Source organism: Hyla sarda, chromosome 9, assembly GCF_029499605.1.
Source record: "Hyla sarda isolate aHylSar1 chromosome 9, aHylSar1.hap1, whole genome shotgun sequence".
Classification (NCBI taxonomy): Eukaryota; Metazoa; Chordata; class Amphibia; order Anura; family Hylidae; genus Hyla; species Hyla sarda.
This window is the reverse complement of record NC_079197.1, coordinates 183,352,329-183,378,290: the sequence shown is the minus strand read 5'-3', so window position 1 is coordinate 183,378,290 and position 25,962 is coordinate 183,352,329. Positions and strand designations below refer to the sequence as shown.

The following is a 25,962-nucleotide window of genomic DNA, read 5'->3' as shown; positions in this document are numbered from 1 at the left end:
TGATGCTTTAGTGTTGCTCGCGAATATTGGCAATGCAAATTTTATTTGCGAATATCGCATATTCGCGAAATTAGTGAATGTTCGCGAATATAGCGCTATATATTCCCAATTACGAATATTCGTTATTTTTTTTTCAAAGTACACATCACAGTGATCATCCCTCTCTGCTTCCAGCTTGTGTGGTGTAAAGAAGGTTCTAATACAACTGTGTGAGACTGGCGTGCAAATTTTCGCATATGCGAAAATTTGCATATGCTAATTTTCACATGTGCGAGTTTCCGCTTATGCTAATTTTCGCATATGCGAAAATAAAACGCAAATATTACGAAAATGCGAATTAAGCGGATACATGACGAATATTCGTCCATATATTCACGAAATATAGCAAATTCGAATATGGCCAATGCCGCTCAACACTAATTACATATACAGGCATAAGGATTGAGGTATATAAGTGACACATTTCGGGTATTAGAGCACACCCTTAGTCATCCCTATATCTGTAAATGTAATTCACTAAAGATTCAAGATTTTAGCGCACAACTAACTTGCACCGGACTTCCTGTTCTTCAAGTCTTCATGTTTAAGATGTTGTCCTACACTTGTCCGCTGCACAAATCAGGCATTACTGGTGAACTGAAATGAACACTCTGATTGTATGATCCTCAGAAGGCAGGGCTGGATCTTGTCTTTGAGCTCTAGTCCCACCCCCTGAGTGATGTCATCACCTTTGATCGGCCCCTACATCTACATCACATATATATCACAAAAGAAGACGTCCGACACTCAGGGAATTGCAGGTGAAACTTGTAGATGGCTTTATTCAGAGCGCGATAGACAGGACAAAATCTGACGCGTTTCGCACACTCAGGTGCTTAGTCGTAGATAGACACACATTCAAAAATACGTCTTAAAATACTCATGAGTTTGGTCACATGACCACATGAGTCTTAATTAAGACAGTTAATTACAAAACATGGAACTGGGAATCCCTGTTATATCTAGGGGAGAGTTCACACGTGGGCGCATGTGTTGCGATAGTTTTGGTTCTTCACCAGACTAATTTCTCTCCACAACTTTATCTATGTTTATACATATATTTATAAAGTAGATACTTTGGACTGGTAGTTTAAGGAATGGTACAAGCTATTCACTATATGACTATTAAACGCATGACATGTACCTCCACGTGTGAACCCTTTCCTATGATGAAATAATCAAACTCCAGATATATATATATATATATATATATATATATATATATATATATATATATGTTTTATGTGACGAAAAATGTTCAAAAGTGAGAAACACCAGAACCACAGGACGTGCAGTAGACGTAGGAGCGGTGAGCGGTTCTACCTTGTATGTGTATATATATATATATATATATATATATATATATATATATATATATGTGTATATATATATATATATATATATATATATATATATATATATACACCAGCTCCAAAAATCACTGCAGCAGTCAGGTCTTGGATCATGAAGATAACTGGAAATTTTATTCCCAAATAAAGTGCAACGTTTCGGCAGCAGTAGCCGAAGGCTACTGTTCCCGAAACGTTGCACTTTATTTGGGAATAACATTTTCAGTTTTCTTCATGATCCAAGACCTGACTGCTGCAGTGATTTTTTGATATATTGATAGGGACATTTAGGTGTGATTGGGAAAGATATTGACCAGCTGCACAAACATTGGATGAAGTGGTTGGAAAGCTTTAGGCACTGCTCTTGCAACAGGTCACTAGGCGACATTGATGCCCCTTACCTGGTGGGATGGGGTGTTCTCCCTTACAGTGAATATAGCATCGAGCCTCATGCACACAACATGGCCAGTAGATATCCCTCTTAGAAAATCCAAATGCTTCTGGGATATCCTATTTAATGAAGTGAATAATTTCAGCACAAGCTTCTGTACCCTGCAATGAAAATCCCCAGGATGCTCTTTTCTGGAACGCACAATGTGCACGGTACTGTACTGTGTTGCGGATTTTTACTGCTCTATAACAACTATGCCATGTGTGAACATGATCTTAAAGAGCCGATGTCCCTGCATTCCAACATTAACTCTTTAGGCCTGTGTTCTGTTTACAGAAATGTTTTTCTCATCCCGCCTCAGGGACCAGAAGGACACGGTGAGATCTGTAAGGTCCCGTGGTGGACTGACCCGGTCTCAGAGCTTCAGGGTCACTTCTCCAGAAGAATACTGATCAGAGGGAAAGCATTACAGCTTATTCTAAAAAAATATTGTTTTACAAGCATCAAATAAATGCACCTGACAGAGTCCATAGACCTGATATTGGAGGAGGCGAAATTTGTTACAATTGGCCAAAGCTTATACCTGCACTGATACATTGTGCAGAACTATCTTCTCATCTATTGACAGCAGGGACAGCTCTGCCTACAGGCAAAATAGGCAGCCGCCTAAAGAACCCTGTTGATGGGGGTGCAGCTCTGCCTCAGAGTGTCAGTAGCAAGGAGATTACATGAGGAGGGGGTTTGTTACAGTGTGTCACCCCAGTAATAAGGTGATTACATGAGGAGGAGGTTTGTTACAGTGTGTCACCCCAGTAGTAAGGAGATTACATGAGGAGGGGGTTTGTTACAGTGTGTCACCCCAGCCCAGTAGTCAGCTAATTATATGAGAAGGGGACTTGTTACAGTGTGTCACCCCAGTAGTAAGGAGATTACACAAGGAAGGGGTTTGTTACAATGTGTCACCCCAGTAATAAGGTGATTACATGAGGAGGAGGTTTGTTACAGTGTGTCACCCCAGTAGTAAAGTGATTACATGATGTGGAGGTTTGTTACAGTGTGTCACCCCAGTAGTAAGGAGATTACATGGGGAGGAGGTTTGTTACAGTGTGTCACCCCAGTAGTAAGGAGATTACACGAGGAGGAGGTTTGTTACAGTGTGTCACCCATGTAGTAAGGATATTACATGAGGAGGAGGTTTGCTACAGTGTGTCACCCCAGGAGTAAGGATATTACACGAGGAGGAGGTTTGTTACAGTGTGTCACCCCAGTAGTAAGGATATTACATGAGGAGGAGGTTTGTTACAGTGTGTCACCCCAGTAGTAGGGAGATTAGATGAGGAGGAGGTTTGTTACAGTGTGTCCCCCCAGTAGTAAGGAGATTACATGAGGAGGAGGTTTGTTACAATGTGACACCCCAGTAGTAAGGATATTACATGAGGAGGAGGTTTGTTACAGTGTGTCACCCCAGTAGTAAGGAGATTACATGAGGAGGATGTTTGTTACAGTGTGTCACCCCAGCCCAGTAGTAAGCTAATTATATGAGGAGTGTTTCACCCCAGTAGGAAGGTGGGGCATGTTAAAAGAGTCAAGGGGCGGCAATATTAGCTTTTGCCTATGGTGACAGATATCCTTGCACCAGCCTTGATTGACAGCAGTGAGATCTATAAAAAATAGCAATGAATATAAAACACAAAAGATACAAAGTGTTTGACTATTCTGGTAGACTGGGCTGTGCACAGAGGGGGATGGGTATGGAGCTGTCCAAGGAATAGTAGTCAGTGCGGACCCTATAGTCTCAGGATCTTTGGGAATCTTGGTAGATGGACCCCTCAGCAAACAAGTGATGGCGTATTCTAGTAATAGGCGGTTATTTTATGACATAGGAAAACCCACATAAAATACTTTGACAATTGCAATAAAGGCCATGTACCAGGGTGTTGTCCAGAGTTAGGTCCCTAGGCTGTCTGGGCATGCTGGGAGTTGTAGTTTTGCAACAGCTAGAGGTACCCGGGTTGGGAAAAACTGTTATGGAACTTTAGATTTATAGCAGGAAGTCCTATGGAGCAGTTTTCCCAACTTCCAGTATGTCAGGACAGCCTTTAAAAATCATCAGCCGTCCCCTATTCCATTGATTTCATGAAAGGGCCACACAACTGATCAACCTTGGTAGATGAGTAGATGAGCGCCGAGATTGGCATTGGCTTAAAGCATGGGTGTGTAACAGGGCCCAATCCCCCTGATACTGCCATCAGGCTACTGTATATTCACACGAGGGAATGTCCACACGGAAAATAGTATATATTATTATCCCTCAGGTCGCTCCTGGGCCAGAGTCGCTTTTGCCAGCAGAAGTGATTTCCCCATACGCTCAACATAAGATGCTTCAGCCAATCATTAGCCTCTGCATTCACAAGAGAAAGGGCACATGACCACTGAGGACAGCGATCAGACACAGCACCTTGTGTTGGCGTACCAGGACGTAATCAGGACACCCCCACTGAAGACTCTGGAAAAAAAACCTGTTGGACCACTCGCATCCACATATCTTAGAACAGAAGCGGGGCAGGATCTTTGGCCAGTATTATTCTCTTTCATGTACCAGTGGAGGATATACCATCTCTATATTATTACTGGTACGTTTTTTGACACTTTAACCACTTACTGAAATGACTGGAAGTTGGATTGGGTTTGGGCTGTTGGGCTGTTTCCCCCCTTATCATGATGGAGGATGATAGGATTCCTCCACTTGACACCTCATTCATCCTATACATTCATTTCCTATATATATTCTATTTAAAGAAAATATAAGGCTTTGCAAGTTTTTTTTATTTTTTTTTCCTTCTGTACCTGCAATGAGTGGAAAAGTGAATTTTCGCAGCTTGGCAGTATTGGAACCGTTAATCTTTAATATGAATGTGCCATGGGCATTGAGGTCTATACAATCACATTAGATAAACAAATATAATTTATTAGAAGCCGCGTTCCACATACAATATTATATTTAGCTGTAAATAAAATATCAATCACTGTCAGCTTGCATATGTGCACCCCAGACACTTCCAATACTCATTTCCGCTTCTATCCAAGGAGGAGGTTCGGGCAGCTAGGAGCCAAGTTTTTACCGAGTCTTTGTACAGACTACGAATGTTTGCAAAGTCATTGGCACAAGTGGAGAGTGTACGAATCCTGGAGAAGTAAACAAGACACAGATCTCATCCAAAAGCGCTGAAACGGGACCACAGGGACTTCTTAATTAGAAACTGGAAACTTGTCTTCCAAGTATAGAAGATGGGGCAGCATCTGCTTGTTCATCTATAGGCCGATCCTTGACAAGATGTTGGATCTTAAAAAGGTTATCAAACATAAGGTAACTTTACTAGTTACTTATCAGCCAGTAACAGACGTTTACCAAGGATCTGTGCTTGTGTTGGTGGTAAATGGTTGTGTCCTGTGTCCCCATCATGCTGCTGGCTTGTTTGTGTGAACAGGCTTCTTCCTGTTTTTGTGTCCTCCCTCTAACTACAATCCCCATGATCTCTTGTTTCTAGGCAGGAGATGATTTATCTCCCTACCACACATCAACTCATTGAAGCACAGCTAGACTCCCTTCCAGGAGTGCTGTGCTTGAAACTACAATTTCCCTCCTGCCCTGCAGTCATTCTACCCATTGAAGCACAGGCACGCTCCCTTTCAACACCTGACTAGTGATGTAATGTCTCGGCCTGCACTGCAATCTGGGAAAGGGCCCAAGACAACACTCATTTTGTATGCTGCTAAAAATAAACATTGGATATTGTGAGTGCCATATTTTATATCTACTTCTAGTTAGTGCTGCTGCTTGGGGATGTTAATGCTGCTTGTGGATGTTAGTGCTGCTGCTTGTAGATGTTAGTGTTGTTGCTTTTGGATGTTAGTGTTGCTGCTTGTAGATGTTAGTGTTGCTGCTTGTAGATGTGAGTGCTGCTGCTTGTGGATGTTAGTACTGCTGCTTGTGGATGTTAGTGCTGCTGATTGTAGATGTTAATGTTTCTGCTTGTAGATTTTAATGTTGCTGCTTGTAGATGTTAGTGTTGCTGCTTGTAGATGTTAGTGCTGTTGCTTGTGGATGTTAGTGCTGCTGCTTCTGGATGTTAGTGCTGCTGCTTCTGGATGTTAAGGCTGCTGCTTGTGGATGTTAGTGCTGCTGCTTGTGGATGTTAGTGCTGTTGCTTCTGGATGTTAGTGCTGCTGCTTCTGGATGTTAGTGCTGCTGCTTGTGGATGTTAGTGCTGCTGCTTGTGGATGTTAAGGCTGCTGCTTGTGGATGTTAGTGCTGCTGCTTGTGGATGTTAAGGCTGCTGCTTGTCTGTATACTGAGCACCACCTCATTTGTGAATTAAGATGATTCTCTGCATATGGTGAGTGCCATATTTTATATTTACTACTGAATCTTAGTGGTGCTGTTGGGGATGTTAGTGCTGCTGCTTGTGTGTAAACTGAGCACCACCCCATTTGACAATAACGAAGATTCTCCACATATGGTGAGTGACATATTGTATAACTACTTCTAGTTAGTGCTGCTGCCTGTGAATGTTAGTGCTGCTGCTTGTGGATGTTAGTGCTGCTGCCTGTGAATGTTAGTGCTGCTGCTTGTGGATGTTAGTGCTGCTGCCTGTGAATGTTAGTGCTGCTGCTTGGGGATGTTAGTGCTGCTGCCTGTGAATGTTAGTGCTGCTGCTTGGGGATGTTACTGTTGTTGCTTGTAGATGTTAGAGCTGTTGCTTGTAGATGTTTGTGCTGTTGCTTGTGAATGTTAGTGCTGCTGATTGGGGATTTTAGTGCTGTTGCTTGTAGATGTTACTGTTCCTGCTTGTGTGTATACTGAGTAGTGTTGAGCGCGAATATTCGCAATTCAAATATTTATAGTGAATTTTGCATATTTGCAATATTTGCAAATATGGTGAATATAACGCTATATATTCACAAATACAAATATTCGTTAATTAGTGATCTCATCCCTCCCTGCTTCCAGCTTGTGGTCTATAGAAGCCTATGACATGACAATATTCAAAATGAAAAATGTCATAGACCCATTATCACTTCTGTATAGACCAAGAATATTAGGATATAGATAGATATGAGATAGATGGATGGATGGATGGATAGATAATATAGATAGATAGGTAGATAGTTATAGTCACATTTTAATACGAATGTCACATGACGCAGTTCCGCATGCGCATACGCGCATGCACATTTACTCAAAGCGAAATATGCATTGAAAATGCTAATTTTGCGAATATAGGACAAATATCCCTTCACACAATCACGATATTTTGTGAATTCGAATATGGCCAATGCCGCTCATCACTAATACTGAGCACCACCTCATTTGTGAATGAAAAAGATTCTCCACATATGGTGAGTGCCATATTTTATATCTACTTCTAGTTAGTGCTGCTGCTTGTGGATGTTAGTGCTGCTGCTTGTGGATGTTAAGGCTGCTGCTTGTGTGTATACTGAGCACCACCTCATTTGTGAATAAAGAAGATTTTCTGCATATGGTGAGTGCCATATTTTATATCTACTTCTGAATCTTAGTGCTGCTGCTTGTGTGTATACTGAGCACCACCCTATTTGTAAAAAAAAGTAAAATAAAATAAAAAAATAAAATTCTCTGCATATGGCGAGTCCTGTATTTTCTGTCTACTTCTGGATCTTAGTGCTACTGCTTGTGTGTGTATTGAGCTTATGTGTATACTGAACACCCCAAAAGAAAACCTGGTTAATGTCATGGTTGACTACTGTTGGTGCAGAGATTTTAGAAACTTAGGGCAAGTTGGCATACTGTATATTTTGAAATCTAGAGCTACCCTGGATGGGAATGGCAGATGCAACAAGCTGGATCCATTGTACGGGGCTTTCCATCTGGCACCCTGTAGATTCAAATGGGAGGCACTGTGCTTTAATTATGGATGAATCTGAATTGTTGCCCTACAGAGAATCTTCTTTATTCAACAATAGGGTACATCACATGTTAGCGCTGCTGCTTGTGGATGTTGATGCTGCTGCTTGTGGATGTTAGTGCTGCTTGTGGATGTTGGTTCTGCTGCTTGTGGATGTTGGTGCTGCTGCTTGTGGATGTTAGTGCTGCTGCTTGTGGATTTTGGTGCTGCTACTTGTGGATGTTGGTGCTGCTGCTTGTGGATGTTGATGCTGCTTGTGGATGTTGGTGCTGCTGCTTGTGGATGTTGGTGCTGCTGCTTGTGGATGTTGGTGCTGCTGCTTGTGGATGTTGATGCTGCTGCTTGTGGATGTTAGTGCTGCTGCTTGTGGATGTTGGTGCTGCTGCTTGTGGATGTTGGTGCTGCTTGTGGATGTTAGTGCTGCTGCTTGTGGATGTTGGTGCTGCTGCTTGTGGATGTTAGTGCTGCTTGTGGATGTTAGTGCTGCTGCTTGTGGATGTTGGTGCTGCTTGTGGATGTTGGTGCTGCTTGTGGATGTCAGTGCTGCTTGTGGATGTCAGTGCTGCTGCTTGTGGATATTGATGCTGCTGCTTGTGGATGTTAGAGCTGCTGCTTGTGGATGTTGGTGCTGCTGCTTTTGGATGTTAGTTCTGCTTGTGGATGTTAGTGCTGCTGCTTGTGGATGTTGATGCTGCTTGTGGATGTTAGTGCTGCTGCTTGTGGATGTTGATGCTGCTTGTGGATGTTAGTGCTGCTGCTTGTGGATGTTGGTGCTGCTGCTTGTGGATGTTGGGGCTGCTGCTTGTGGATGTTGATACTGCTGCTTGTGGATGTTAGTGCTGCTGCTTGTGGGTGTTGGTGCTGCTGCTTGTGGATGTTGGTGCTGCTGCTTGTGGATGTTGATGCTACTGTTTGTGGATGTTGGTACTGCTGCTTGTGTGTATACTGAGCACCACCTCATTTGTGAATAAAGAAGATTCTCTGCATACGGTGAGTGCTGTATTTCTATCTGGTACACCCAGAGACTCAAATGGAAGCACTTTGCTGAATGTATAGACAATCTGGAATTGTTGTCCTACAGTGTGGCTGCATTCAATCGCAACCTTTTGAAATCTGGTGCAACAAAGTTTGGCAGCAGTTATGAGGGATCACCCGGCGCATGTGAACCCAGCCTAAGAGCAATGCTAAAGGAGCAATGCACAGGATACAGCAATGATGGGATGGTAGAGCCTGACAATCTAGAAGCGAGGTAGGTGTTGGGTCGTGGGGTGTGCTAAACTCCCTAATACCTTGCCATTAATGCATTCCAGAGGATGAATCCAAGAGAACTCCGCTCTATAGATCCTTTGACTGAACATCCTCCTTTGAAGATTTACTGTCTGACCTGCTGAAAACAGCGGCAATAAAAGCATTTTCTGTGAAGTTTACAGCTTCGCCTTCAAATCAATAAGAAAATTTGTATTTTTGCACCTGCAGATTCCAGGAATGGCATTATTGTAGTGAAAGGGCACTGAAGTGTAGTAAAACTTCATCATAATTTAGCAACATCGGCCCTTAGGTAACATTCCATTAAGTATAGTTAGTAGTCCTTGACATTTCGTCTCTTACAACGAGGTAAAAAGCCAAAGCACATGCGTTCCTGCAAGAGAAATGCGAGCGCCGGAGCCTATTAACACATAAAAAAGTCACTTAATGGAATATTTTGCAGAAAATATGAATGCATTTGTATGAGGAATGCCGGGCTAACACAACCTGATTGCCATAGGGTAATAATGCACAAATAGGGATCAGCAAGGTGAGCGCAGTGCCTGGGTGATGAATGGCGTTCACCACGTCACGCCGACTCTTCCCCCGCACGACCTTACAATTTAATTACAGCAAATAACTGTGTATCTACCAAATTCACCATATAGATTCCCTGTTACACGGTCAACGCCGCACCAGACTTCACCATTCTGTGGTCTTAGGATTTAAAAAGTGCCTCTTATGATCTTGTTAAATGTTATAATCCCCCCAGGTCACTGTCCCCATCATGATTAACCACCCCCTGCCTTTATTTTTATTAGTTTTTAGTTTTCTTCCTTGATATTGCTCTGTATTTTCTGCTCAGTCTCACTCAGATTCACAGACTGGGAAGGGGCGTTCCCCAGCAGGCATGACATCATCTGAAGCCATATAGGGGAGAACTTCCTCCCTCACTCTGCTACACACAGCCCAGAGCAGTTCAGTGTGAGATGACCTATGATTGGCTAAGGCTGCACACTCCCCCCTCAGCACTCAAGGCAGCATTTCCTGATTTTGGACTTTTGCCAGGCCAGCAGGAGTCCAAAGTCTGTGCAAGATATGGGGGAAATGTGCTCTGGCCAAGTAGGGAGCTTGTTTCTTAGGCTGCTTTCACACTATAAAATTCATCCGTTTTAAAGATCCGTCTGATGTTCCGTCATGAAAACCCTGCAAATCGTCCGTTAAAGGGCAGTTAGAAAATCCCATTATAGTCTATGGGATTTTTACATTATCCGTTTTAATCCATTACAGTCCGTTATTAATAACGGACGTTATTTTGTGACGGAAGATGGTAACGGGAGAAATAGTGCATGCAGTATTTCTTCCGTTCATTCTCCCGTCACAAAATAACGTCGGTTATTAATAATGGACTATAACGGATTAAAACGGATAATGTCAAAATCCCATAGACTATAATGGGATTTTCTAACTGCCCTTTAACGGACGATTTGCAGGGTTTTCATGACGGAACATCAGACGGATCTTTAAAACGGATGAATTTTATAGTGTGAAAGCCGCCTTAAACACAAATAAAACAGAGAAAACATCATATTTTTTTCATACAAAGTATATTAGAAAGATTTTTTTATTCACCATAAGGAATGCAATAGCAAAAATTAGTTTTAATGACAGTGTCCATTTAATCGTTTATGGTCTTATGTTTTATATTTTTTTTTTTTGTAACATTCTTTTTTTAACATTATTTTTGTTTACAGATATATATATATATATATATATATATATATATATATATATATATATATATTTATTTATTTTTTATATATATATTTTTATTTTATTTTATTTATTTATTTATTTATTTATTTTTTGACAGTTCCAGGGAAAATTGGGTGACTCCTTTAGAATACTCAGAATTTCTGCATTGTTTACTAATAAAATGTGACTAAAAGCCACAATTATAGATGAACACAATGAGGGGGAGTTATCCAAACCAGTGTACAGGAAGAGTGGTGCAGTAGCCTACATCAACCAATCAGATCGCTTCTTTCAATTTTTGGAGACCTTTTTAGAAAATTAAAGCGGCGATCTGATTGGTTGCTACAGGAAACTGCTCCACTTTTCCTATGCACACGTTTTGATAAATCTCCCCCATTGTAAAATTGTAACCCATCTCCCCCATTGTAAAGAGTACTCTGCCCCTAGATATTACTGATGAGCGGCAGGGGCCATATTTGAATTTACGATATTTTGCAAATATATTGACAATTATTCATCCTATGTTCGCAAACTTTTTTTTCTATGTGAATATTTGCATAAAAAATTTCCATAAAAATTTGCATGTGAAAAAAAATAATATTCGTCATTACGAATATATAGCGCTATATTATAAATATTCGCGAATTCGCGAAGTGCCGGTACTTGTATTATGAATATTTATGTGCAACACTAATATCTATCTATCTGATCGCATATATATCTATCTCATATCTATCTAACTAATATTTATCTATCTCATATCTATCTATCTATCTATCCCATGTCTATCTATCTCATATCTATCTATCTATCTATCCCATGTCTATCTATCTATCTATCTATCTATCTATCTCATATCTATCTCATATCTATCTAACTAATATATATCTATCTCATATCTATCTCTCTATCTATCTCATATCTATCTGTCTATTTATCTATCTCATATATATCTATCTATCTATCTATCCCATGTCTATCTATCTATCTATCTCATATCTATCTATCTCATATCTATCTATCTCATATCTCTCTATCTCTCTATCTATCTATCTCATATATATATATATATATATATATATATATATATAGATATATAGATATATATATCATATTTATCTATCTATCTATCTCATATCTATCTATCTATCTCATATCTATCTATACATCTATTTCATATCTATCTATCTATCTATTTATCCATCTATTTCATATCTATCTATCTATCTATCTATCTATCTATTGCATAACTCTCTTTCTACCCATCTTTATTCTATCTACCACTCCCGTTATATAAATCCCAATTGCATCTTGAAGGCTTCCACATCTTAGGGTGGTGAAAGAGTTAACTCAAAGACTGTAGCCCACCGGGGTTTACATCATTCCTCTAGGCTTAAGTGGTCATAACCTGCCTGTGTAATTCCAGGTATTGTTATGTACTAAGTGAGAAATCTTATGAATTGACATAAGAGAAGGAAAATTAACTATATAAGCTGTTGCTTAGGAAACAAAAAAAACAAGAAGACCCTTGGAAAGAACGTTCCTGTGACCCCTGAGAGTGTAATGAAGGGATAAGTGGTGGGTGTAGGATGGACGGACCAGGCAGATCAGACACAATTCATTATATATAAGTCATTGTAGGTATCAGCAACTAACACAATCAGCTCCATCATCCATATAGAATCCCCTATAGAACATAGTTCACACTATAAGATTCATGAAGGTAATAGAGTAAAGCAGTGTTTCCCAACCAGGGTGCCTCCAGCTGTTGCAAAACTACAACTCCCAGCATGCCCGGACAGCTAACGGCTGTCCGGGCATGCTAGGAGTTGTAGTTTTGCAACAGCTGGAGGCACACAATGGCTGTCCAGGCATGCTGGGAGTTGTAGTTTTGCAACAGCTGGATGCACCCTGGTTGGGAATGGCTGTCCAGGCATGCTGGAAGTTGTAGTTTTGCAACAGCTGGAGGCACCCTGATTGGGAATGGCTGTCCGGGCATGCTGGAAGTTGTAGTTTTGCAACAGCTGGAGGCACCCTGATTGGGAATGGCTGTCCGGACATGCTCGGAGTTGTAATTTTGCAACAGCTGGAGGCACCCTGGTTGGGAATGGCTGTCCGGGCATGCTGGGAGTTGTCAGTTTGCAACAGCTGGAGGCACCCTGGTTGGGAATGGCTGTCCGGACATGCTGGAAGTTATAGTTTTGCAACAGCTGGAGGCCCCCTGGTTGGGAATGGCTGTCCGGGCATGCTGGGAGTTGTAGTTTTGCAACAGCTGGAGGCACCCTGGTGTGGAAACACTGGAGTAGAGTATAGGACTGACAGTATTAAATTTTTATAGGAATCCCAACCCATCTCTTTCAATGTGACAGAACCTGACATGTCAGAAGTAACAAAGTATCAAAGTGCTATAATAATGTTGTTATTAAATTATACAAGCTTCAGTACAGTAACATAGTAACATAGTTCATAAGGTTGAAAAAACACCAGAGTTTTTTTTTTTATCAACTGGTGTCAGAAAGTTAAACAGATTTGTAAATTACTTTTATTAAAAAATCTTAATCCTTACAGTACTTATTAGCTGCTGAATACTACAGAGGAAATTATTTTCTTTTTGGAACACAGAGCTCTCTGCGGACATCACGAGCACAGTGCTCTCTGCTGACATCTCTGTCCATTTTAGGAACTGTCCAGAGCAGCATATGTTTGCTATGGGGATTTTCTTCTACTCTGTAATTCTTAAAATGGACAGAGGTGTCAGCAGAGAGCACTGTGGTCATGATGTCAGCAGAGAGCTCTGTGTTCGCCACACCACGCCCCCTCCCAAAGACTTACATTGGGGGGGGGCGTGGCCGGACGTCACACGGGCATGACCATGACGCCACGATTCAGCGTTGTAAATGAACATCGGGTGCTGCACGGAGATCGCGGGGTCCCAGCGGGATAGAGAATAAGATTTCTAGGGGCGGAGTACCCCTTTAACCAAACCCAAAAGGGTTTTTGGGCAGCATTTTCCTTTGAGGTTCCCAATTGGTTCTATGATAAATTAGAAAGAAGAAAGAGAAGACCATTATATACTCTACGTATCACGACATTGTTCATAGTATCCAAACTTCTTGGTTCTTTGATACAAGTTTCTCCCTTTTCAGATTTTAAAGGCAAAAATCCTTCAAGTGCAGAAGAAATAACTGATCAAAGTAAACGACAATTAATATTACATTGGAATGTTATAGCATGACCCTAAATAATAGATGATTCTATTTCCAAGCTCCAATGATTAAAATCTCTTCCTATGCCGCCGTGTGCCGCAGCCGGCGTTGATTGATGCCCTTGTACACATCAGGAAGGACAGAATCTCTCAGATGTTGATTTTGCACCCAGCAGTGATCCACAATGCACTTGGCAGGTTAGTGAAAAGTAATTTTCCCAAGATCTCCTACTACCAGCTGAGCGGGGATGATTGAGGGTTAAGGGGTCATTCGTACTGACCTCCCAGCCATCCAGACAGAAACATTTTAGATTTTTGGCAAAGAAATCCCTAAATTTCTCTTAAAGGGACAGTATTGACTATTCATAATGTGCTTTTACTGTGGGTGGAGTCATTTGGGTGTATGGACAATTTGGCCTTGGTTAAAGGGGTACTCCGATGGAAAACTTTTTTTTTTTTAAATGAACTGGTGCCAGAAAGTAAAACAGATTTGTAAATTACTTCTATAAAAAAAATCTTAATCCTTCCAGTACTTATTATCTGCTGAATACTACAGAGGGAATTCTTTTCTTTTTGGAACACAGAGCTCTCTGCTGACATCTCTGTCCATTTTAGGAACTGTCCAGAGTAGCATATGTTTGCGGTGGGGATTTTCTCCTACTCTGGACAGTTCTTAAAATGGACAGAGATGTCAGCAGAGAGCACTGTGCTTGTGATGTCAGCAGAGAGTTCTGTGTTCCAAAAAGAAAATAATTTTCTCTGTAGTATTCAGCAGCTAATAAGTATTGGAAGGATTAAGATTTTTTAATAAAAGTAATTTACAAATCTGTTTAAGTTTCTGGCACCAGTTGATTTAAAAAAATAAAAAAAAATAAAAAATAAAAAGTTTTCCACCAGAGTACCCTTTAACCCCTCAAGGACAATGGGCGTACTCCTACGCCCCCGTTTCCGAGTCCTTAAGGACCGAGGACGTAGGAGTACGTCCTGTCCATTCCCGGCCCCCCGCCGCTAGCCGGAGGGGAGCCGGTGCCCGATGCCTGCTGAAATCGTTCAGCAGGCATCGCGGCATATCGCCCAGGGGGGGTCATTATGCCCCCCCATGTCGGCGATGGCCGCAGATCGCTGGACAATTCAGTCCAGCGATCTGCGGCGATTCCGGGTCAATCGGGTCTCCAGTGACCAGTCAGAAACGGCCCCGAACAGCCAGAGCCAGCAGGGGTGAGGTGGCACTGGTGCCACCTCACGATCGCCCTGATTCGTCGACCAATCAGGGCACCTGCTGCGGGTGTCACTCCCGCACCCGCTCCGCCCCTCTTCCGGAGGACGTGAGCAGGTGCGGGACGTGCACTCCGGGTGCTGGGGACCCCGATCCCCGGCGTTAATGTTGGGATCGGGGCCCCAGGAGCGACGACGGCGGCGGGACTGACCTGCAGCGTCGATCAAGCAGCAGCAGGAGGTGAGTGACAACCTCCTGCTGTTGCTTAGCAACAGCTCCCAGCATGCAAAAAGGGCATGCTGGGAGCTGTAGTTATGCAACAGGAGGAGGCAGACCACCACAACTCCCAGCATTCCCTTATGGGCATGCTGGGACTTATGGTTTTGCAACAGCTGGAGGCACATTCTTTCCATGGAAAAGTGTACCTTCAGCTGTTGTGTAACTACAACTCCCAGCTTGCACAAACAGCTAAAGTGCATGCTGGGAGTTGTAGTGGTGCATCTGCTGGTTGCATAACTACAACTCCCAGCATGCCCGTTGGCTGTCGGTGACTGCTGAGAGTTGTAGTTTTGCAACAGCTGAAGGCACACTGAGTTAAGTAGCAAACCAGTGTGTCTCCAGCTGTTTCATAACTACAATTCCCAGCATCCCCAGCCAAAGTAGTATGCCTCCCGCTGTTGCATAACTACAACACCCAGCATGCCCTTCCGCTGTCCGTACATGCTGGGGGTTGTAGCTTTTGCAACAGCTGAAGGCACACTGGTTGCAAAACACTGAGTTTGTTGCCAAACTCGGTGTTTCACAACCAGTGTGCCTCCAGCTGTTGCAAAACTACAACTCCCAGCATGCACTGATAGACCGTACATGCTGGGAGTTGTAGTTTTGCAACAGCTGGATGTCCCTGCCCCCCCCCCCCCCCCCCCAATGTGAATGTACAGGGTACACTCACATGGGCGGAGGATTACAGTAAGTATCTGGCTGCAAGTTTGAGCTGCGGCAAATTTTCTGCTGCAGCTCAAACTGCCAGCGAGAAACTACTGTGAACCCCCTGCCCGTGCGACTGTACCCTAAAAGCACTACACTACACTAACACAAAATAAAAAAAAGTAAAAAACTCTACATATACATTCCCCTACACAGCCCCCCTCCCGAATAAAAATGAAAAACGTCTGGTACGCCACCGTTTCCAAAACGGAGACTCCAGCTGTTGCAAAACTACAACTCCCAGCATGCACTTATAGACCCTACATGCTGGGAGTTGTAGTTTTGCAACAGCTGGATGTGTCCCCCCCCCAATGTGAATGTACAGGGTACACTCACATGGGCGGAGGATTACAGTAAGTATCCGGCTGCAAGTTTGAGCTGCGGCAAATTTTCTGCCGCTGATCAAACTGCCAGCGAGAAACTACTGTGAACCCCCCGCCCGTGCGACTGTACCCTAAAAACACTACACTACCCACTACACTACCACAAAATAAAATAAAAAGTAAAAAACACTACATATACACATTCCCCTACACAGTCCCCCTCCCCAATAAAAATGAAAAACGTCTGGTACGCCACTGTTTCCAAAACGGAGCCTCTAGCTGTTGCAAAACAACTACTCCCAGTATTACCAGACAGCCACTGACTGTCCAGGCATGCTGGGACTTTTACAACAGCTGGAGGCACCCTGTTAGGCCTCAAATGCACATGGCGCTCTCACTTTGGAGCCCTGTCGTATTTCAAGGCAACAGTTAAGGGTCACATATGGGGTATCGCCGAGAAATTGTGTTACAAATTATGGGGGGTATTTTCTGCTATTACCCTTTTTAAAAATGTAAAATTTTTGGGAAACCAAGCATTTTAGGTAATTTTTTTTTTTTTTTTTTTACATACGCAAAAGTTGTGAATCACCTGTGGGGTATTAAGGTTCACATTACCCCTTGTTACGTTCCCCGAGGGGTCTAGTTTCCAAAATGGTATGCCATTTTTTTTTTTTTTTTTTTGCTGTTCTGGCACCATAGGGGCTTCCTAAATGCGGCATGCCCCCAGAGCAAAATTTGCTTTCAAAAAGCCAAATGTGACTACTTCTCTTCTGAGACCTGTAGTGCGCCAGCAGAGCCCTTCTCACCCCCATATGGGGTGTTTTCTGAATTGGGAGAAATTGGGCTTCAAATTTTGGGGGGTATTTTCTGCTATTACCCTTTTTAAAAATGTAAAAATTTGGGGAAACCAACCATTTTAGCTAAAATTTATTTATTTTTTTACATATGCAAAAACCGTGAAACACCTGTAGGGTATTAAGGTTCACTTTACCCCTTTTTACGTTCCCCGAGGGGTCTAGTTTCCAAAATGGTATGCCATGTGTTTTTTTTTTGCTGTCCTGGCACCATAGGGGCTTCCTAAAGGTGACATGCCCCCCAAAAACTATTTGTCGCTCCTTCCCTTCTGAGCCCTCTACTGCGCCCGCCGAACAATTTACATAGACATATGAGGTATGTGCTTACTCCAGAGAAATTGGGTTTCAAATACAAGTAAAAATTTTCTCCTGTCGTATTTCAAGGCAACAGTTAAGGGTCACATATGGGGTATCGCCGAGAAATTGTGTTACAAATTATGGGGGGTATTTTCTGCTATTACCCTTTTTAAAAATGTAAAATTTTTGGGAAACCAAGCATTTTAGGTAAATTTTTTTTTTTTTTTTTTTACATACGCAAAAGTTGTGAATCACCTGTGGGGTATTAAGGTTCACATCACCCCTTGTTACGTTCCCGGAGGGGTCTAGTTTCCAAAATGGTATGCCATTTTTTTTTTTTTTTTGCTGTTCTGGCACCATAGGGGCTTCCTAAATGTGGCATGCCCCCAGAGCAAAATTTGCTTTCAAAAAGCCAAATGTGACTACTTCTCTTCTGAGACCTGTAGTGCGCCAGCAGAGCCCTTCTCACCCCCATATGGGGTGTTTTCTGAATTGGGAGAAATTGGGCTTCAAATTTTGGGGGGTATTTTCTGCTATTACCCTTTTTAAAAATGTAAAAATTTGGGGAAACCAACCATTTTAGCTAAAATTTTTTTTTTTTTTTACATATGCAAAAATCGTGAAACACCTGTAGGGTATTAAGGTTCACTTTACCCCTTTTTACGTTCCCCGAGGGGTCTAGTTTCCAAAATGGTATGCCATGTGTTTTTTTTTTGCTGTCCTGGCACCATAGGGGCTTCCTAAAGGTGACATGCCCCACAAAAACTATTTGTCGCTCCTTCCCTTCTGAGCCCTCTACTGCGCCCGCCGAACAATTTACATAGACATATGAGGTATGTGCTTACTCCAGAGAAATTGGGTTTCAAATACAAGTAAAAATTTTCTCCTTTCTACCAATTGCAAAAATTCGGTCTACAAGAACATGAGAGTGTAAAAAATGAAGATTGTGAATTTTCTCCTTCACTTTTCTGCTATTCCTGTGAAACACCTAAAGGGTTAATACACTTATTGAATGTCATTTTGAATACTTTGGGGGGTGTAGTTTTTATAATGGGGTCATTTGTGGGGTATTTCTAATATGAAGACCCTTCAAATCCCCTTCAAACCTGAACTGGTCCATGAAAAATAGCGAGTTTGAAAATTTTGTGAAAAATTTCCAAATTGCTGCTGAACTTTGAAGCCCTCTGGTGTCTTCCAAAAGTAAAAACTCATAACTTTTATGATGCAAACATAAAGTAGACATATTTTATATGTGAACCCAAAAATTTTTTATTTTGAATATCCATTTTCCTTACAAGCAGAGAGCTTCAAAGTTAGAAAAATGCTAAATTTTCATTTTTTTCATAAAATTTTGGGATTTTTCACCAAGGATGCAAGTTACCATAAAATTTTACCACTAAGTTAAAGTAGAATATGTCACGAAAAAACAATCTCGGAATCAGAATGATAATTAAAAGCATCCCAGAGTTATTAATGTTTAAAGTGACAGTGGTCAGAATTGCAAAAAACGCTCTGGTCCTTAAGGTGTAAAATGGCCTGGTCCTTAAGGGGTTAAGGGAGTTTAAAAAAAAAAAATAATAATAATAATAAAAAAACATTTCTTAACTTCCATAACTCTCATGCTTCCCTGGTGCTTCAGTCCCCGTTGCCATCCCATTCCTGGTTTTGGTGGTTGATGCGTCACAGAGCAGCTCAGCAAATTGTTGGCCAAGTTTTTTTTTTTTTTTATGACAGAAACACTTTAACAAAATTTGGAGAGAGGTAATGAGAACAGTCCTCCTGTATAGAAAAAAATTCCAGTGCTAGGAATTATGAGCTAAAAATTTTAAATGGTTCTGTCACTTTAAACTACTTTTGACATGTTGTAATTGTGTAGCATGAACCAAAAGAAGAAGGTCCTAAGTAGATTCTCTTCCGGACGTGTGCCACGTGACTGGTACAAGCTTACAACATAGGTCTATGGCAGTGGCCTCCAAACTGTGGACCTACAGATATTGCAAAACTACCCATGGCTGTCCAGGAATGCTGGGAATTGTAGCTTTGAAAAATCTGGAGTTTCACAGTTTGCAGACCACTGGTCAATGGGAATGTCTTTGCCACCAGAAAAGGCAGCTCAGCCCCAAGCTTCCTTTCCCGCTTGTTCCAGTGATCGGTCATTATATAAATACTCTGAGCATGCCAAAAGTTATTTAAATCGACAGGTATACTTTATAAAATGTATATTAAAATAATAAAAACTTTACAAAATGAAAGTTTTATATCAATAAGAAGTGTTGTGTTGGGGTTCTTGTTAAAGATGAAAAATATGTAATTTTTTGGGGGATATAATACAAAAAATCTAAATAATTCTGAAAATCCTTAAAATATATAAGAATGCCATAGAAAAGATGATTCCCAATAGATGCCACCAACAGTCTAATGTCTATGAGTACAACTTAAAGGGGTACTCCGCTGATAGACATTTTCTCCCCCATCCAAAGGATAAGGGATACAATGTCTGGGGCGTTGTGTGACGTCTTGAGGGGGACCACTGCCGCAGGCTTCAAGTGTTCTGAACATAATGTTCAGAACGCTGGAGCACTGGAGTACCCCTTTAAGCCGTCTTACAGTTTGTTTCTCCTGTTCTCAATCTTTGCACCCCCACCCCCACTGCTCAAATTTTCTTTTAAAGAGTTACTCCGCTGCTCAGAGTTTGGAACAAAATGTTCCGAATGCTTAGAGCCGGCGCTGGGAGCTCATTGCTTCATAGCCCCGCCCCCTCAATGCAAGTCTTTGGGCGAGGCGTAGCGGCTACCACGCCCCCTCCCATAGCCTTGCATTGAGGGGGTGGGGCGTGACATCAAGAGGGGTCGGAGCTATGATGTCACAAGCTCCTGATGCTGGCTCTAAGCGTTTAGAACATTTTGTTCCAAACCCTGAGCAGCGGAGTACCCCTTTAAAATCAGCTTAGCTTTGCCCCGTGTCTGCAAGACAATTAAAAAAGTCTATGTAGAGAAGGAGGGAGCTCAGCCCACCTGCTCCGCCCACCAACAGGCCGAAGTACAAAATTATCATTTTATTTTTCCCACATGATAGCATCATAAGAAAAGCCAAAATTATTATTTTTTTTGGTTAATCCTACAAGAGATGAGCGAACTTACAGTAAATTTGATTCGTCACGAACTTCTCGGCTCGGCAGTTGATGACTTTTCCTGCATAAATTAGTTCAACTTTCAGGTGCTCCGGTGGGCTGGAAAAGGTGGATACAGTCCTAGGAGACTCTTTCCTAGGACTGTATCCACCTTTTCCAGCCCACCGGAGCACTGGAAAGCTGAACTAATCATCTAAATCCTACGTCAAAAAAATATAGAAAAAATCATTAAAAGTGATTAATAAAGTTATGACCCAAAATGGTCCCTATACGAAAAAAAATAAAAATAAATAAAGTTAATGAGGCTCGATCAATGTGAAAATAAATTAGTTATTGGTCTTAAATCATAGCGACAAATCATATATGTAAGCCCAAAAATTGCTCTTTTTGTTCTGTATTTAAATTTTGTATTACATGTACCCAAATATGGTGCCGAGAAAAATAGAATACAACTTGTTTCGGATAAATTGAGCTCGTGTATAGCTACGTTAACCAAGAGAAGTAAAAAGTAACGAAGAAGAAAAAAAATTACTATATCCACATAGCTCAAAACAGGTGTGTCTTGAAGGGGTTAAGAAATGTTGCACTTTATCTGTCAAAATGTTAGAGGGTGCAGGGGCTACAGCATTGCCTGAATTCATGACTGATGACATCACCTCTGATGACATAATCATCCCAATCCCCGCCCCACCACCCCCCACCGTACCCCGGGATGGGCTTCCATGGCAGTATCCAGTCTACCTGTGCAGGGACGTGCACAGACATTTTGGGGGGCAGGGGCTGAACTTAAAAAAAAGCCACTTCTTATAATTTATTTATATAAATGCCCACATAATAATGCCAAACTGCCCAGGGCACTTATAGGAGGAATGCCAAAAGGGCAGGGGCTCAAGCCCCCTTTCTAGTCAACCAGTGTTCACGTCCCTGCACCTGTGTCCAGTATATGAAGATATTTTTCGCTTGTCATTATCTTCAAAGTCAATACCAATCAGACAGCGAGTAAATGATGTTCTATTTAAAGAATTAAAAACACAAAGCGGCAGAGACCTCCTGACCTTTCCCGTCAGCAGTCCTAACCCATCCGACCCCTGTCACCAGATGCAATTACAATGATAAAGATTGTCAGGATATAGAGCAAACCTGCGAAAAACACCGGAGAGAGCGGCGACACTTCACTGCAATGTATTCATTTATTATAATGACCGTTCGACAGAAAGAACTTTGCGTAGCATTAAATGGACTTTATGTGGCTTACAGTGAAAATAAATAGAATTATGGCGTATGAGCTCATCCACGGAAGAGATTCTAGACAAAAAAAAAAGTTATTGCGCATAGTAGTGCCAAAGAAATAATACCAACTGGGCCATTGGCCATTGGGTCACGTATAATGTAGGGCACTGTTTCCAAACCGGGGTGTTTCCAGCTATTGCAAAACTACAACTCCCAGCATACTCGGACAGCCTTTGGCTGTCCGAGTATGCTGGGAGTTGTAGTTTTTCAACAACTGTAGGCACCTGGTTGGGAAACACTGACGTAGGGATATAACAAGATGCGAATAAGCAAGAAAAGGGGAATATGGAGGCACCGGACAACAATATAGCTTAATGAAAAACCCTTAAAAACATGAGGAGTAGGGATCGACAGATCGATAATCTTTGAACTTTCAGGCTGATAGCCGATAACTTATACCGATATTCCGGTATAAGTTATCGGCTATTAACCCCCCCGGCCCCGCAGAAGCTGCTGCAGATCAACGATTTAAAGCGGGCGCTTTAAATCAATTAACTGCAGCAGCTTTGCGGGGCCAGAGACCGCCGCCGCCGCCGTCCGCTTCTCTCTCTCTGCCTGTCCTGGGGTCCTCCCTAGTCCAACCCCAACCGCCGCTGCCCCATTGCCTCCCCCATCCCCTGTTTTATAATTTGCTATTCCAGGGGCCCGGGGTCCACGCTACTTCTGGGTCCGGCGGCGTCCTGAGCTGTCACTGTGCGCACTGACAGTGATGTCGAATTGAGGACGTCACTCGTCATTGCGCTGCACAGCGCACAGCAATAGCACAGGACGTCGCAGGAGCCAGAAGTAGTGCGGAACCCGGGCCCCTGGAACAGGTAATTATAAAACCGTGGATGGGGGAGGCAAAGGGGCAGCGGCGGTGGCGGACTCTGGCTGGGGAGGCGGGGCGGGGGGAGATGGGCATTATCGGCAAGGTAATTGCCGATACCGATAATGTCCAATATCGTGAATATCGGCAGATAATATCGGCCAAACAGATAATCGGTTGATCCCTAATGAGGAGTCCAGTAAGCCACAGTCGTTGTAAAATGTAATGGTAACACGGTGGTGCTTGGAAATGGAGCAGTCACGGGAGGCTCAGAGGATACAAACCTGTAGGTTTCGGGCAAATGCACTTCTTTGGGCCTCGAGGCCGGAAGAAGTGCATTTGCACGATACCTACCGGTTTGTAGCCTTTGAGCCTGCTGCCTTCCTCCCGTCACGCTTCGTGGGTCTCCATGCGATGTGGTCTTAGGATGCGGTGAGTTTGCTGGACTTCTTGATTATTGTTTATATAATAAGTTGCCACAATTATTTTATAGAATTCTTATATGTTTCTTTCTTCTTTCCCTTATACGGTCATTTCAAACTTTGCGTCAACTAAAAGTACAAGTGAATATATAAGACTTCGTCATGTATTTTATTAAAGAAAATGTCTATGTCTCATCTAATGAAGCTACTCACTGAGGGATCAGGTTACAGCTGCTCATAAAAGCTCATGTCCGGTGTTGATCAATCTCATACTTTCTAATACAGAGCTGCAAATTGTCACCATATTTTTTAACAACATGAGTATACATCAATCTAAGAAAGCAAAAAGAAACAATAAGAAGCATAGATATCTTATAGGATATGTCACAAGTATAAGCATCCTTTCTATTCTTCCTTCCTCGTTAAAGTATTTTTTTAAAGACCAGTAAGCCCCTACCCAGTTCCTGATTTACAGCTTAAACTGTGCAGTGCTGCTTTATAACATCCTTCATACTGCTACCTTTGAGGGTTGCAATTGAGATATATATGAGAAGGATATTCTCTTCTAAGGGTGTACTACAGAGATATAGGGGAGCAGGATCCTCTCTTCTGAGGGTGTACTATAGATATATAGGGGAACAGGATCCTGTCTTCTGAGGGTGTACTATAGAGATATAGAGGAGTAGGATCCTCTCTTCTGAGGGTGTACTATAGAGATATAGTGGAACAGGATCCTCTCTTCTGAGGGTGTACTATAGAGATATAGAGGAGCAGGATCCTCTCTTCTGAGGGTGTATTATAGAGATATAGAGGAGCAGGATCCTCTCTTCTGAGGGTGTACTATAGAGATATAGAGGAGCAGGATCCTTTCTTCTGAGGGTGTACTATAGAGATATAGAGGAGCAGGATCCTCTCTTCTGAGGGTGTACTATAGAGATATAGGGGAGCAGGATCCTCTCTTCTGAGGGTGCACTAAAGAGATATAGAGGAGCAGGATCCTCTCTTCTGAGGGTGTACTATTGAGATATAGAGGAACAGGATCCTCTCTTCTGAGGCTGTACTATAGAGATATAGAGGAGAAGGATCCTCTCTTCTGAGGATGTACTATAGAGATATAGAGGAGCAGGATCCTCTCTTCTGAGGGTGTACTATAGAGATTTAGAGGAGCAGGATCCTCTCTTCTGAGGGTGTAATATAGAGATATAGAGGAGCAGGATCCTCTCTTCTGAGGGTGTACTATAGAGATATAGAGGAGCAGGATCCTTTCTTCTGAGGGTGTACTATAGAGATATAGGGGAGCAGGATCCTCTCTTCTGGGGGTATACTATAGAGATATAGAGGAGCAGGATCCTCTCTTCTGAGGGTGTGCTATAGAGATATAGAGGAGCAGGATCCTCTCTTCTGAGGGTGTACTATAGAGATATAGAGGAGCAGGATCCTTTCTTCTGAGGGTGTACTATAGAGATATAGGGGAGCAGGATCCTCTCTTCTGGGGGTGTACTAAAGAGATATAGAGGAGCAGGATCCTCTCTTCTGAGGGTGTACTATAGAGATATAGAGGAGCAGGATCCTCTCTTCTGAGGGTGTACTATAGAGATATAGAGGAGCAGGATCCTCTCTTCTGAGGGTGTACTATAGAGATATAGAGGAGCAGGATCCTCTCTTCTGAGGGTGTACTATAGAGATATAGAGGAGCAGGATCCTCTCTTCTGATGGTGTACTATAGAGATAGAGGGGAGCAGGATCCTCTCTTCTGAGGGTGTACTATAGAGATATAGAGGAGCAGGATCCTCTCTTCTGAGGGTGTACTATAGAGATATAGAGGAGCAGGATCCTCTCTTCTGAGGGTGTACTATAGAGATATAGAGGAGCAGGATCCTCTCTTTTGAGGGTGTACTATAGAGATATAGAGGAGCAGGATCCTCTCTTCTGAGGGTGTACTATATAGATATAGGGGAGCAGGATCCTCTCTTCTGAAGGTGTACTATAGAGATATAGTGGAGCAGGATCCTCTCTTCTGAGGGTGTACTATAGAGATATAGAGGAGCAGGATCCTCTCTTCTGAGGATGTACTATAGAGATATAGAGGAGCAGGATCCTCTCTTCTGAGGGCGTACTATAGAGATATAGTGGAGCAGGATCCTCTCTTCTGAGGGTGTACTATAGACATATAGAGGATCAGGATCCTCTCTTCTGAGGGTGTACTATAGAGATATAGAGGAGCAGGATCCTCTCTTCTAGGATGTACTATAGAGATATAGAGGAGCAGGATCCTCTCTTCTAGGGGTGTACTATAGAGATATAGAGGAGTGTGCTATGTACATATAGAGAAATATGGTGTTCTAGTATATGAGCTTGGAACTTGAGTTTCTTACCCCAGAGCTTTGCACATATAAGTTCTTATTTACTTTTCCTCTTCAATTTATCGAAATAGTTCAAATAAAAATTAGATTTTGTGATACTCTGTAGTTTTATGTTACAATATATCTGTCAATGATGTGACTTGAAGTCTGTTGAGAGTCTTGCTAGCATGTTTTTGACTTTGTATGGTATGAAATTGTAATCCTTGACTAGATTCATGAGAGGTAAGGGTGGACACATCTGTCACTGTGTATATGGTACATTGAACCCCTCACACTCAGCACTGATGAACGACGTTAACGAGATGCTCCTCATATTCTGAATAAAAAACCTTGTATGATTTGTTTC

General features: G+C 42.2%; 1 protein-coding gene across 4 annotated transcripts in view; it reads right to left on the bottom strand.

Annotated features, from left to right (window-relative positions):
* Positions 1 to 25,962, bottom strand: part of PCDH11X (protocadherin 11 X-linked) — a 1,464,252-nt gene that overhangs the window by 289,181 nt on the left and 1,149,109 nt on the right. Inside the window, exon 6 of one of the 4 annotated variants that reach the window (XM_056538964.1) lies at positions 23,567 to 23,586. The exons of the other annotated variants lie outside the window; for them this stretch is intronic. Within the exon in view, the coding sequence (XP_056394939.1) occupies positions 23,582 to 23,586 (5 nt within the window). The 3' untranslated portion in view covers positions 23,567 to 23,581. Of the gene's footprint in view, positions 1 to 23,566; positions 23,587 to 25,962 lie in introns of those variants that run through there. 4 annotated transcript variants of the gene reach the window in all.